Source organism: Polypterus senegalus, chromosome 2 (assembly GCF_016835505.1).
Source record: "Polypterus senegalus isolate Bchr_013 chromosome 2, ASM1683550v1, whole genome shotgun sequence".
Lineage (NCBI taxonomy): Eukaryota > Metazoa > Chordata > Cladistia > Polypteriformes > Polypteridae > Polypterus > Polypterus senegalus.
In genome coordinates this window covers 267,344,175-267,358,750 of record NC_053155.1, presented here as the reverse complement: position 1 = coordinate 267,358,750, position 14,576 = coordinate 267,344,175, and the positions used below count along the sequence as shown (strand labels likewise).

Below are 14,576 nucleotides of genomic sequence, written 5' to 3'. Positions count from 1 at the left end.
CATGCCTCAGTGGTTCAGAGCTGTTTGGACAATACAATGGGGACCTACAAAATATTAGATGTGTTAATGTTGTGGCTGATCTGTGTAGCTTTTAATGATTTTAACAAGATTTGATTTTCTTGTACTTGGATTTTATATGCATCTTATGCTGTATGTTTTATTTTTTTATATTATTCTGCTTTGTTGTTTGTTTATCATTTTTTATGTATTGTTTTTCATTTTGTTATCTGTTAAATTGGTTCTATTTGATCTGATGCTTTCTAGTGCTTTGCATTTAAGAAAAGCATGTTATAAATAAAATGTATTATTATTATTTCATTGTTTTAGCCTGTCCAGGAATGTACACTTGTGGAGATGGGTCATGTGAACCCCTCAGTTATAAGTGTGATGGATGGGATGACTGTAGTGACCGAAGTGATGAGCAGAATTGCAGTAAGTAATTTTTTCATTTAGATAATTTCTCATCTGTTAAACATGAACAAAGTCCATATCAACATTTCTCATTAAGATGTTACTTCTTTTTTGTGCCTTTTTAATTCAATTACTGTATACAGTATGTAGCAAACAGACTAGAATGAGGAAATTTATAAATGGATTAATCTGATGTTGGTATTTAACAACATAATGTCTTTCTAAGGTAATTTTTGGATTAAGGAGCATCATGGTGGCACCATGGGTATCTTGTCATGTCACAGTATATGTTCATTTCCCAGCTGGGGAGGTTAAAGTATCTTTCTTCTTGTGTAGGCCTCCACTATATTTTGTGTGGGCATTCTTTGAATACGTCTGTTTGTCCCATCTTTCAACAGCATGGTAGTAGGTTAACATGTGGCCCAAAATTGATCCTATGTAGATGAGTGGGCTTGTGGTCTCTTATAGACTTAGTATGTAACACACCCATTCTAGCAATACAATGAAGAGAAGGGCAATCCCTTTTCTTCACCTTACAAAAAATAATTGAAGTAATTCACGTAGACTCAACAAGATAAAACCCTTATCCAAAATTGCCCCTCTGTACTGGATTCTTGCAGTTAATACCCCTTGAGTAAAGTTGTTTAAGGTAAAGAAGGGTGCCATTTCATTTAGTTATATTCACTAATGGTGACACCAGACTATAGCAACAGATTGTATGTTGATAATCGCATGCCAGTACTCAGTACATGTGACAATAATGTCACTATAAAGCAACTAAGCAAAAAAGCCCAGCTCCTGCAAAAATGATCCTTTTTGTGCCTTTTACCTTCCCCATCCACCTCCACAATCCAAGAGAACAAATAAGGAGCAAAGAAAATGAAATGGGTACTTGTAAACATATGACATAATATGTTATTGTTTGATGTGCATATGCAACATAAGTTTTTGTACAGCCTTCTACTGTTTTTCTCTTCACTTTAATGGCAGTTGTATTCCTATTCTGTATAACAAATAATGGGAAGGGCAGACAGTACTTTATTAATATGTTGAATTTGTTTGCAGTTTCCTTCTCTTTCCACAATTCTGCCTGCTCTTATCACATTGCATGGGCTGATACCTGTTACAGTACATGCATTCATCTTTATTAGTATTTCTTACTGTAAGAGCAGCTATTCAGTGTTGTCAGTTTCGTTCTTTTGTAGACTTTAATATTGTTCTTGCTGCTTTTGTAATATTCTTTGTTATCACTAAGAATAGTGTCATACAAAATAAAAGCTGACATAGTGAACTAAAAGAGACAGTCCTTTTATGAGCAAACACATTATAACTTCACAATAGATTCTTGGGCTTTACTTTCCCTCAGCTACAATTCTTTCATCGAATTCTTAAGGGGAAATGAAAAGATACAACGTATACTTTATTCCTAAAGGTGCCATGCTTGTTCAGCATTGAGTGCGAAATAGAAACCTGGCCTTGGACAGGACACCAGACTTTTGCAGGATTCACTCACACACTCCTTATTCCACTAATTTACAATTGATAAGAAATCTCAGAATATTGTTCTTGTTAATTTGTACATTGTCATTTACACAACATCTAACCTTGCTTCGCTGTTTTAAATAAACCGAATCTTAAGCAGCAACAGCATTTGGAAAATGTTAATGAGAAGTGAGATAATTCATACTGGTAAATTATGTAAGGAACAATTAAATATCACAGCGCCCACATGACACCATTGAGCAGTGTCACTTTGCATGCTGCTTGAACTCCGGCCATGTGGCAATACTAGTACTACCATTTCTTCTTCTACTACTGCTACTACCACTACTATTAACAGGCATGTTGTTGGAATTTTTAAAGGGAACCTGGGAAAACCTGAAAAAACATCCATGGTGACACTGAGACAAGCTGTAGACCATGCACAAATACTGACAGGACTGTTATTTTAATGTAGAAATTTGGAGCTGGTATGCAGCACTTACATGCTGCCTAATACATAAGGCAAACATTCCATAACTCTAAGAATTTAGTGAAAAAAGAAAAGACTGAAATGACTGCATTAAACAGTTTAAGTAACATTTTATAAAAAGGAGGAAGGGTCATATCAGTCAAAGTATTTTTATTAAAAAAAACTACTGAAGAACTGTGGCAAATTTAAGACAATTTTTTTGTTAAACTGTAATATCATGCAACATGCTTTTCCTTTCACCTTAACGCTAAACGTTAGGCCAAAGCTATTCAATGACAAATTCAGTAGGGTCAGATTTTCAAACTAAGAAATTCAGCTGGGGCAGACATTTATTGCGGCTGGTAAACAACAGGTAATAACAAATTTTAAATCAACAACAACAAAAGCATGTCTGCTTTTTTTATTTTATTTTTTTCATTTTTTTTTTTTTCCATTTTTATTACTATTTCATTTAATATTGTTTCTTTGTATCAGTATACTGCTGCTGGATTATGTGAATTTCCCCTTGGGATTAATAAAGTATCTATCTATCTATCTATCTATCATCTCTGTCTATCTCAAATGTATTGAAAAAAGTAATATTTACTTATTGTTTCACTTTTAAATTTGATTAACTATAAATGGGGCGGCACGGTGGCGCAGTGGTAGCGCTGCTGCCTCGCAGTTAGGAGACCCGGGTTCGCTTCCCGGGTCCTCCCTGCGTGGAGTTTGCATGTTCTCCCCGTGTCTGCGTGGGTTTCCTCTGGGCACTCCGGTTTCCTCCCACAATCTCACATGCAGGTTAGGTGGATTGGCGATTCTAAATTGGCCCTAGTGTGTGCTTGGTGTGTTTGTGTGTGTCCTGCGGTGGGTTGGCACCCTGCCCAGGATTGGTTCCTGCCCTGTGTTGGCTGGGATTGGCTCCAGCAGACCCCCGTGACCCTGTATTCGGATTCAGCGGGTTAGAAAATGGATGGATGGATGGATAATAACTATAACTGAATAGAATCTGAAGTAATAGCAATACTTTTTTCACTTTTGAAATAATAAAATAAACATTTTGCTCACATCTGACCCAGGTACATCTCAAGGTGCACAAAATTAAAAAAAAGTGCACAGTATTATCAATAACTTTTATTTACCTTTTTAAATAAAATAAGTATTATAGTAATTTATAGCCCAGGCACATCACAATGTGCATTTAATAGATTACAAAAGAACTAGGAACGCTATCAAAGCTATCCATTCCCAAACTTATAACAAGTGCTAACAGTAACCAATTCACATGAATATAACGTCTACTGCACACTGAGGGAACATATGTTTGTTTAAAATCACCACATGTGTGATTGGCAGTGTCAATTTTGTAAAGAAAAAGGTGGCGCTACGCATAAGTTGCATTTGGATCAAGCTTGGTGCTGTGAAGGCATATACTGTAGAGGCAAGAGTCCTAGCGCTACATGTTTTGTTTATTTGGTGAAAAAACATAAAGTTGAAAATCTTAATTTTAAAAATCATCAAGTATAATAATAATGTGCACCGTGGGTTGAATTTTGCTCGACTACACGTAGTGTTGCATTCATGGGCTGCACTACTGTAGGAATTTCCGAAGTCTCGCAAAATGTGCCTTTCTAATTTTTTCCCTGTTTCTGGAGGGACCCTTGGCTGAACTGCTTGGAGGTTTCTGGGCCACATGTGGTCTGTGGGCTGTCATTTGAATAGGCCAGCCTTAGGCGTTTTCCTGTGTGTGTACATATATGCCAGACTGTAGTACAGGGCCTTTGTTATGCAGAAGCATATCCTCCAAACTGCAGTAAAATATGGTGCTTTCACCTGAACAGGATTGGCAGTCATAGTGTGCTTACCAAAGAATCGGGGCTTCGGCCTTTAAGGTAAACCCTTATTTATACTGCTGTTTTACCCAAAACTACACTATGCACAGGCATCATTGAGAAGGTCTTCTATCAACTCACTGATCTGGAATTAATAACAAATTCTTAATTTCCAGGTGAGAAACCTCAGGTTAAATAGCAGAGGGCAAACTGTTCTTCTGTTCAATATAATCTAAGTGTAATGCCAGAAGCCCATACATAAGACCTGCACAAAGTATACAACCTCTGACCTCTTGTAGCTGCAGAACCTTTAACTGGTCTTCAATCTCTGTCTAAACAATACATTTCTATCTCACAAAGCCTCTCCAGAGGCAGGCTCAGAGCAGTTTATGTCATTCCCAGATGGAAAAGAAGATTCTCTCTCTAGACTTATAAGCTTATATATCTGGTTTATATCTTCTGTCTATTAGGCAAATTCCCTCTGTCAATTCTGAGTCATGTCACACAAAAAAACAATAAATTATTAAATCTTAACCAAATCAAACAAGCATGCTAAAACAAAATGCCAATATTTAGGGCAGGTCTGAATGCCCAGGTTGGAACATTACCTCGTCCCACACTCTAACTTTACATTGCCCCTCCAGGATTTGATTCTTCAAAACCATGCCCCTTTCACTCGGATTATTTAATCCTTTACACAGCTCATACTGCCAAACATAGCATAGCTTCTTCACACATCCACAATTTTTTCAAATGCAGACACAAACAAATTTAAAGAATATTTAGCTGAAGGCAAAAGAAGATCAGCTTTGAATGTAGTTTGTTCTGTGAGCACAAAGTGAGACATACAGCACTTCTGTTTAATTCATTCACATTATCAGCTTTTTGCTTTTCACATTCACTTTGGACTAGGTAAATGCTGGCATGTCCAGTTGGTAGCTTTTTTTTTTATATACATACTAGTACATCTTTCAGCCAGTTATCACAGGCAGTGGGATCAGCTAGGTCCGAATTCCTGTTTATCCATCTATTTGCAGAATCAGATTGCCACCGACCATTATCAGTATAGGCTGGGATAACTTGTATTTGACACCTAGTGTCCTCCTATCCAGCAGAAGTCACCATCTGAATGTGTGCTTAACAAACAGACCTGGTTAACCTGCACCTGAACACAGCAATTACTTGTAGTGTTGCTATATTTCGATTCCTTTGATTCTGTGCTACATCTATAAGGCACAGTTAATACTGCTATTCCAAAATCTGTTATCAGAGAGGCCCATCCATCTTCTATGTTTATAATTTGTTTGTGCTCATTTGATGCTTCAACAGTGATCATATTTGACTCTGAACACTCACATAGTGGTACCAGTACCAACTTCAACAATAGGGACACCCCACAGTACCTTTGAGAGGAATAGAAATTAAAGTAATACACAACCTATTGGCCTATCTGTCAGATAACAGGGCAAATATTCAGAGGTCAAGCTAGCCCCCCTCTTTCCACCTATGCCACTTCTTGCAACCACTATCAACTGTGCTACAGTAGCTATTTAGGGCCCGTATTATCACTGTCAGGGTTTGATTTATACTCAACTAAACTCAAAACATTCTCATTTCTCTGTGCCTAAAAGTGTGTGTGTTTGTGTGTGTGTGTGTCTGCTGGAATCCCTCAGCCATTCCACTCCATAGTTAGACTTAACTGGGCACCAGGATCACTTGTTAATCGTTCCAAGTATCTCTTTCAATTACGTTATTGTTGTAATTGTTTTCAATCAACTCTGTGACTCAGTCTGCAAACAGGAATGTAAGATGGAACTTTTTTGTCCTCCAAGCATAACCAGTTTGTTGCCAACTCCACCTTCACTGGTATTCTTCTATGTATCAGTACCCAAACCTTCCATCTAAATACCATTTTTAAAGGAAACACACTCAAAAGAGGTGTGTCCATGTGTAAGCTAAGCAGACAATAAACAGATTGTCTTCAGCTGCAAACACCACAGGCTTTGTGAATCTACAATCTGCTGCCTGTAGCAGCTCTCCTATTTGCAGTGGCTTTGTACAAGTCAGCCCCTTTACCATATCTTCTATGGTATATTGGTCTTCAAATACCAGTCTCAGCCTTACAATATGACTGGGATTGTAAGGGGGCAACTCTCTTTTGGAGTAAGTCAACCCAATTCCTCCTCATATTCCAATTGTTTTTCCCAACTCATTTGTAAAGCATCTAACTCTATTTCAGGGATCGTTCCACTCCAATTCTGGAGGTCCTAATGGTTCCTGATAATCTTTCTTTCTTTCTTTCTTTCTTTCTTTCTTTCTTTCTTTCTTTCTTCTGCCCTTTACTACCCTGCACACTCGCATTTCATGTTTCATTCTTCTGGAACATTGGTCCAATTTTTCAAACAATTTTGAAGTTATTAAAAATCAGTTTTCTCATTTAATTTAATGACATTTGTCTGCTGCTTTACACTGTCCTTCAATTACTCCAATTACTCATGTTAACAACCACGCCACAGAGGTCTCTACCATTTTTATTCCCCGCTTTTACTTTGTGCATATTCTTCTCTACATTTTCAGAAGTTGGCTTGGTAGCCATCCTTAAATCCAGTTTCAGTAGTGCATATGCAACAATTTAGACAATATGCTATTAGAATTGGGTTTCAAAACTGTTATAAAAAGTTGGTTTATAGTTTCTTTGAATCTCTTCCTGTATTATTTAAGACACTCTATACGTCCATTAAGAGAGTTTTGTGTCCTGAGGATTAAAAATATAGCATTCGTTTTTTGGATTTAAAGTAAATTGATAACACTTAATATTTTTGCCGGTATACCATCTTGTTTTTTTTTTTGAGCACTGATCCAGTCATCATGACGCAGATCCTGGTTGCCAGGGGCATGGTCACGAGGATCAGGATGAAGGGTTTTGACGAAGCAGAAAAAAACTCTACTAATAATCAAAAGAACTGTTGTAAAAAGTCATTGTCAGTTGTATGTCATTCATCACAATATTTTTTAATTACTCGGGTGATGTGTAGAGCAGTCAAATCTCTGATATCTAAAAGTTAGACCACCAATGAATAATTTGCCTTATGCCTCCAGGACACAGCCTGGTCACTGTCTGTCTGTTTGCTCGTTTTGAATTTTCATCTGGGCACTCATTTCCATGGCCAGAGTCAAATTCAGAAGGGGATTTTTAAAGCAATAATATCTTTATATTATGTATGAAATGTACACAACAATGAATAAGGATCTTAGTTCTCATGAAAGGATATGTGTTTTGTTATGATAATAAATATCTGTGTATTTTAATATACATAATTCAGGGTAAAACAGACCGACTCCAGGGGCTTCTTGAATAATCACAATACCAAACAATCTATGAATTAATAAAGCACATTTTAATCTAAAGTTTGTAGCAAAGGCCAAATAAATACACAAAAGTAGTTTTACACTCTGAAAGGACAGAAAAGGGAAGGTGGACATATTGAACAGACCTAGAATATTCTAGGATTAATATGTTTTCACTTGGATTTTTCTACTAACAGGGTGCACAGCAGAGCAGTATACCTGCAAGAACAGATTTTGTAAACCATTAATTTATGTTTGTGATGGAGAAGATGACTGTGAAGATGGAAGTGACGAATCAAACTGTGGTACACTCCTTGAATTACATGATAAGTGAATCTTAACTGCTTCTGCTGTATTTGTTCTGTTTCACTTCCTTTCTTAATACCGTACTATTTATTCCATTACTTTGCCAGTAAACTCTGCATGTTACAGTCATAGCTGGAGTGATATACACACACTGCTTTAAGAAACTAACATTTTATTTCTTATAAAATGGAATTTGTAAATGTTTTATTTATAAAACTAATGTTTATAATAGTTATATTTACTGATGACATATAAGTGGCAAGGCTGGGTGTGTTAGTCTGGTAATACATTATTTATTTTTTTTACTAAATTATGGGTTTTCAGATTTGTTTATATTTCCCATTTTGAATATTTTACTGAATTTCCAGATGACTGTAAATTATGATTTGGAGTTAAAATACAATGACATTAATTATTGTTCTACTAGTATGGCTAAAATTCATGTGATAAAATTGCCCTGTTAACACTGCACAGTTTTGTGCTGCTAAATCATAACCTAGTAGCTTCAAAATTATTTTTGTTTATTTACAGCATGTCCTGCCGGGTATTTTCTATGCACAAGTGGTGAATGCATCCTCAGCACATTTCTTTGTGATGGTACAGCAAACTGCAGAGATGAAAGTGATGAAGCCAACTGTATTGGAAAAGGTCGGTCTATCTATCTATCATACAAAGCAATTTTGGAAAATTTCATGCTCTCAAGGAAGGCAGACTCTATTGTAGGCACGGAGCTGGACAGTTTGACATCCGTGGCAGAGCGACGAGCACTGAGCAGGCTCCTGTCAATCATGGAGAATTCACTGCATTCACTGAACAGTATCATCTCCAGACAGAGGAGTAGCTTCAGCAAAAGACTGCTGTCACTGTCCTGCTCCAATGACAGACTGAGGCGATCGTTCCTCCCCGACACTATGCGACTCTTCAATTCCACCCGGAGGGGTAAATGTTATACAAAGTTACTGTCTGTTATATCTGCATTTTTATCACTTTTTAATTTAATATTATTTTTTATCAGTATGCTGCTGCTAGAGTATGTGGATTTCCCCTTGGGATTAATAAAGTATCTATCTATCTACAGTATCTATCTATCTATTGTGGACTATGGCCGGCCGTTCATCCCGGCCAATACCCCCATGCCGCTAGATGGAGCCCTTCCAGCAGCACGGAGGTGCCCCGAATTCCAGCAGGGCATCATGGATATTGGAGTTTTCCTTCATAGCCCTGCTGGATACCATGGGGGCCACAAGGGGATGCTGTAGGGAGGCTCAAAAGACTTTTATTTGCCCTATAACCCGGAAGTACGTTCTAGTCACATGGACAGAGAAATGACGTGCTTCCGAGATGAAAAAGAAGAGGACTTATTACAATGTGCATCATGCAGACCAATTTCACTTCTGAATAACGACATTAAAATACTCTCTAAAATCTTAGCCAGAAGGATGGAGAAAGTGCTCCCCTCGGTAATATCACAAGACCAAACTGGATTTATTAGGGGCCGGCACTTATCTTCAAATCTTCGACGCCTGTTTAACATAATATACTCACCAACTAAATCAAACACCCCAGAAATATTATTATCATTGGATGCAGAAAAAGCATTGACATGATTGAATGGAAATACCTTTTTACTACATTGGAGAAGTTTGGGTTCGGCCCAAACATTTGTGCATGGATTAAATTACTGTATACTAACCCAGAAGCTTCAGTTTGCATCAATAACATTTGCTCAGACTACTTTAAACTAGAACGTGGCACTAGACAAGGATGCCCCTTGCTGTTTGCGATTGCCATTGAACCACTGGCAATACATTGTCGAAATACTGATCAGATAAAGGGGATTAGCAGAGAAGGACTGCAACAGAAAATCTCATTATATGCAGATGACATCGTACTGTATATATCGGACCCAGAAAATTCTGTGCCTGCAGTCTTAGCAGCACTCACAGAATTTCTAAAGATCTCTGGTCTCAGAATTAATCTGAATAAAAGTGTACTCTTTCCAGTGAATTCTCAAGCATATAATATTAGATTAGACACCCTAACTTTTATCATTGCAGAACAGTTTAAATACCTCGGGGTAAACATCACAAGTAAACATAAAGCTCTTTATCAACAAAATTTCGCCGTCTGCATGGAAAAAATTAAACAAGACTTGCATAGATGGTCAACCCTTCATCTCACACTAGCTGGAAGAATTAACACTGTTAGGCCTTGTTCACACGGGCGTTAAGTTTTTGGATTAACGAACTTGCTTTAAACGTCCTAGACGTTTATGTTGCATTTTGTGGTGGCGATCGATTGACTTCTACACCGGCGTTCGTTTGTCTCTGTCTAACGCCAGCCTGCAGCCCAAATTGTAGTTTGTGTGTTAACCTGTGGAGGCAGTGTCGGGAACTGGATATGAAAGCCCTTGTTTTATTTGATGTGCCTCCTTTCAATATGGACCATTTTGCTATGTTAGATATTAATCTTCTTGTTTTAAAAATACTCGTATCTGGCGTAGGGAGAGAAAAAATTGCCGCCGCTACTGGGTTCATCCTCTGACTGCACAACGTCGGGTTAAAGGAAGTTTTTGTGCTTTATGAAGAAATGCTAGAAAATTTCCGCGCAAGTTTTTTAATTACAGTCGCATGTCGGTTTCCACTTTTGATTGTCTGCTGCAGCTGGTGCAATGCCACATTGCACGCCAATCAACCAATATGCGACTTGGTGTTAGCCCCGATGAGAGACTACTTGTCACTTTGAGGTAAGGAAACAGTAGTCAAGTGTGCGCTTACACCGGTGTTATGCACTGAAATGACACCCCCCAGCCCCCCTCCCCGCTCCTCCGAAGCGTAAAATAAACGCGCAGGAAACAAACTAGAAGCAGTTTCCTTGCGTTCGTTGGGTTTTGAACGCCAAGAAAAAGCTGCATGCAACGTTTCTTTGATGCCGCATAAGCGCGCGCGGACAAGCGCACGTCACCAAAGCCCGTGTGAACACTCTCATTGACTCCTACGTGTAGAAAACACTCGCCGCTTGATCCGTGCTCACCGGACGCTACGGACGCAAAAAAAACGCTCGATTTTAACGCCCGTGTGAACAAGGCCTTAAGTTGAATATTCTTCCTAAACTCCTTTTTTTATTTCAAAACATCCCAATATACATTAATAAATCATTCTTTAGGCAATTAGATTCAACAATAACCTCATTTATTTGGAATTTAAAACATCCACGCATCAAAAGAGCGACCCTACAAAGACAAAAGGCAGAAGGTGGCATGGCTCTATCTAACTTCCAGTTTTATTACTGGGCAGCAAATATACAGGCGATAAGAACCTGGACACAAATAAAAGAACATATACAGGCTTGGACCACAATAGAAGTAAAATCCTGCAGTACTTCTTTGTATTCCCTGCTATGCGCTCCAATAAACACACGCTATCGGCAATATACAAATAACCCAATTGTGCTCCACTCACTTAGAATCTGGAACCAATGTAGAAAGCATTTTAAGACGGAGAAGCTTCTATCTGTGGCACCTCTGCAAGAGAACCATCTCTTTCAACCTTCACAAACATATGCAGTTTTTAATATCTGGAAAAAATTTGGAATTAACTTGCTTAGAGATCTTTATATAGACAACGTCTTTGCTTCCTATGAACAATTACATTCCAAATTTAACATTCCAGCTATACATTTCTTTCACTATCTTCAAATCAGGAACTTTGTCAAACAGAACCTTCCAGATTTTCCTCATCTTGCACCCTCATCCATGCTGGAAAAATATTGCTCAATCTCAAGGACTTAGACTCCATCTCTGCAATATATAAAATCATTTTACAATCCCTCCCTTTCAAAGATCCAAGAGGACACTGGGAAAAAGATCTCTCAATTAATATATCAGAAGAGGAGTGGAAAGTAGCAATGCAGAGAATTCACTCGAGCTCCATATGCGCAAAGCATACAATTATACAACTTAAAATTATTTATCGAGCACATCTGTCTCGACTAAAACTCTCCAAAATGTATCCAGGGCATGATCCAACATGTGAACGCTGCAAACTAGTTCCAGCCTCACTAGGTCACATGTTCTGGGCCTGCACCAAATTAACATTATTCTGGACAAAAATTTTAATTACCTTTCAGATAGCCTTGGACTCACAATCCCTCCTAACCCATTAACAGCTGTGTTTGGGGTTCTTCCAGAGGGGCTTAAAGTGGAGAAAGACAAACTAATTGTGATTGCATTCACTACACTTTTGGCACGCAGACTTATTCTGATAAACTGGAAGAATCCAAACTCTCCAAAGTCAGTGGGAAACTGATGTGTTATATTATTTGAAATTGGAAAAAATCAAATACTCAGTTAGAGGATCCGTACAGACGTTTTTCAAAACATGGCAGGATCTAATCAATAATATTTTAAAATAAGTTCATGAAGCATAGAGAATTTATTAATTTAGGTATGTTTAAAAGCTGTAAAATGTTTATGCCGTTTGGCTTGCTCTCTCTCTCAAGGGTGGGGATCGATCTGTTCTTAACTCTATTTTTCTTTTTGTAAAAACTTGATTGCTTTGTATGGAGTGCAATAAAATTAATAAGAATAATATAAAAAAAAAAAGAAAAAGAAGAGTTTTTGATTTGACCCGGAAGTGCTAGGAAATCACATGGACGGAGGGTTCAGAAGCACTTCCGGGTCAAGGACTATAAAGGATTATGGGAAATCCCAGATGGACAAGCTGAGCTGGTTGGCAGGGTGGCAATGCATCTGGGAAAAGAGGAATTGTTTATTATTGATAATTGTATTGTTGTTTATGAATATAGTGGAGTGGAGGGTGCTTTGTGTATTTTCTTATTATAACAAATTCAACTTTTGACTTTTAACTGGTGTCTGGCTTCTAGTCCAAGGGTTCAAGGGAGCGATAGCGCCTCCTATCTGTCATACTATCTATCTTTCTAGATGTCCTGTGTCTGAATCTTGCAACCATTGTGGTGTGTGAAGAGTTTAGCACATTCTTCTCAAGGAATGCCATTTTCCATTCCACATTCTTAAGTGAGAAGTTCAGGTTAAGTAGTTGAATGAATTCTGTCACTAGTCTTCTAGCCAAAAGGAAGAAGGAATCACATTGCATTGTGTAGACATGAAAATTAACTTTATCTTGATGATAAACATGGATCAGTAGATGCAGTGTTGTATAGAAATGAAGCAGAAATACTTCATTACTGTACGTCATTCAGCATGTTTTGAGAATATTTCTGCTTTACTTGAGTATAAAGCATTCAGTCTACTTTCACGTTTACTTCATTGCGTTATTAAATGCAAATGGCTATATTTTGCTGGACACATTTGTAACTGCAATATTAAACCAGAAAACAAAAGGGCTACGCAAATACACACAATGTTTTACTCAGTCGGTTATCTAAAATACAGATTTCCCCAGCTTTAGGAAAATTTGTATATATGATGAACCTTGGATAGTTTCAAAATGCACACCCCAGCGCTAACACCCAATTATTTATGTAGTCATTCAAAGTACACCTTACCACAATCCACAGAACAGACGTGAAAGTTTGGGCCATGGCTGGTCATGAAATTCCAGTCTGTTATTTTGACAGCAAATTCTGACATGTTAAGACACCATCCTCACAGCAGCCAGTCACATGGGGCTGGGGTGGATGGTAGAGACCACCGCTAAAGCTGCTGAGTTTTCTGATTTCCCTTTCTGATTGCCCAATGGTGTTCTTGTGCGTTCACATGCTTTGCTTCACTCATCTTGTCATGTGTGTTGATCACATGTCCTCTTACATAATCCTGGAGTATCATGGCTCTAAAATAGATTGTGAAATAGTTGGAAATGATAAAAAGAAATACCATGAAGGCCACTGTTTTAAATGTAAAACTAGAAATGTTAAACTCTATGTAGAGTAATGTTTAAATACTGTTAGGTTTTATTTTGATGACAACAGCTATTATTAAAACATTTCTGTCATTCTATACGTAGATCAATGTTATGTGAACAAAAATTGAGGTCGTATTTAGGGCCATGCTTTAAAAATTTTCTTTTTCAATTAATTGAAATTAGGTGTTTGCTTTAAAAATGAACTTTATGAATTGGTTTCAAGGAGCAGATTAGCTCCTTCTTAAATCAGAAGAAAACTGTAGGCCTCTTATATTTGCGTCTATTTCAAAAAATTATGATATAATCATTAAGGTGTCCGCTCAGGCTGCTTCAAGTTGTAGTTACTTGCCTCATACTCAAGTGATTGTAATATGACTCACACGCAAAAATATGTTTGCCTGAATTGTTTTTAAGTTTGTAAGAGCATTTTTTGACTATTTACTACATCCAATATTTAAATTAAGGTGAGCCTATTCTAACAGCAACATTGTTTATATTATGTTTTTGGCATCAGTGAACATTGTACCTTGTTTATCAAAGTAAAACAGTATGCATGCAAGTAATCAGTGGGTGATCAACTGCCCAGCCAAATTAAATCTAACATGCTAAATGTGGTAGGCATCTCTAGTGAGATTTTAAACAATTAGGTTAACATCATTTCCATAGCTAAATAGTGGACAAAAAAAATACAGCCAGAACAATCGGTTAAAGTCATATTAATCATTTTTGACAATGCTTCTCTGCACATTGGTGAAGTACTGAATGGTAGGAACAGATTGTTATTTGTCATTATTTACCTGACTATTGAACTCTTTAACTTTAAATCATCCACCCATCCACTATTAG

At 37.5% G+C, this 14,576-nt stretch overlaps 1 protein-coding gene across 1 annotated transcript in view; it reads left to right on the top strand.

The window, feature by feature from the left end:
- LOC120524493 (suppressor of tumorigenicity 14 protein homolog) overlaps window positions 1–14,576 on the top strand; it is a 129,144-nt gene that overhangs the window by 75,749 nt on the left and 38,819 nt on the right. Inside the window, exons 13-15 of the mRNA XM_039746328.1 lie at window positions 328–432; window positions 7,740–7,847; window positions 8,380–8,496. Of these exons, the coding sequence (XP_039602262.1) occupies window positions 328–432; window positions 7,740–7,847; window positions 8,380–8,496 (330 nt within the window). The remainder of the gene's footprint in view (window positions 1–327; window positions 433–7,739; window positions 7,848–8,379; window positions 8,497–14,576) is intronic.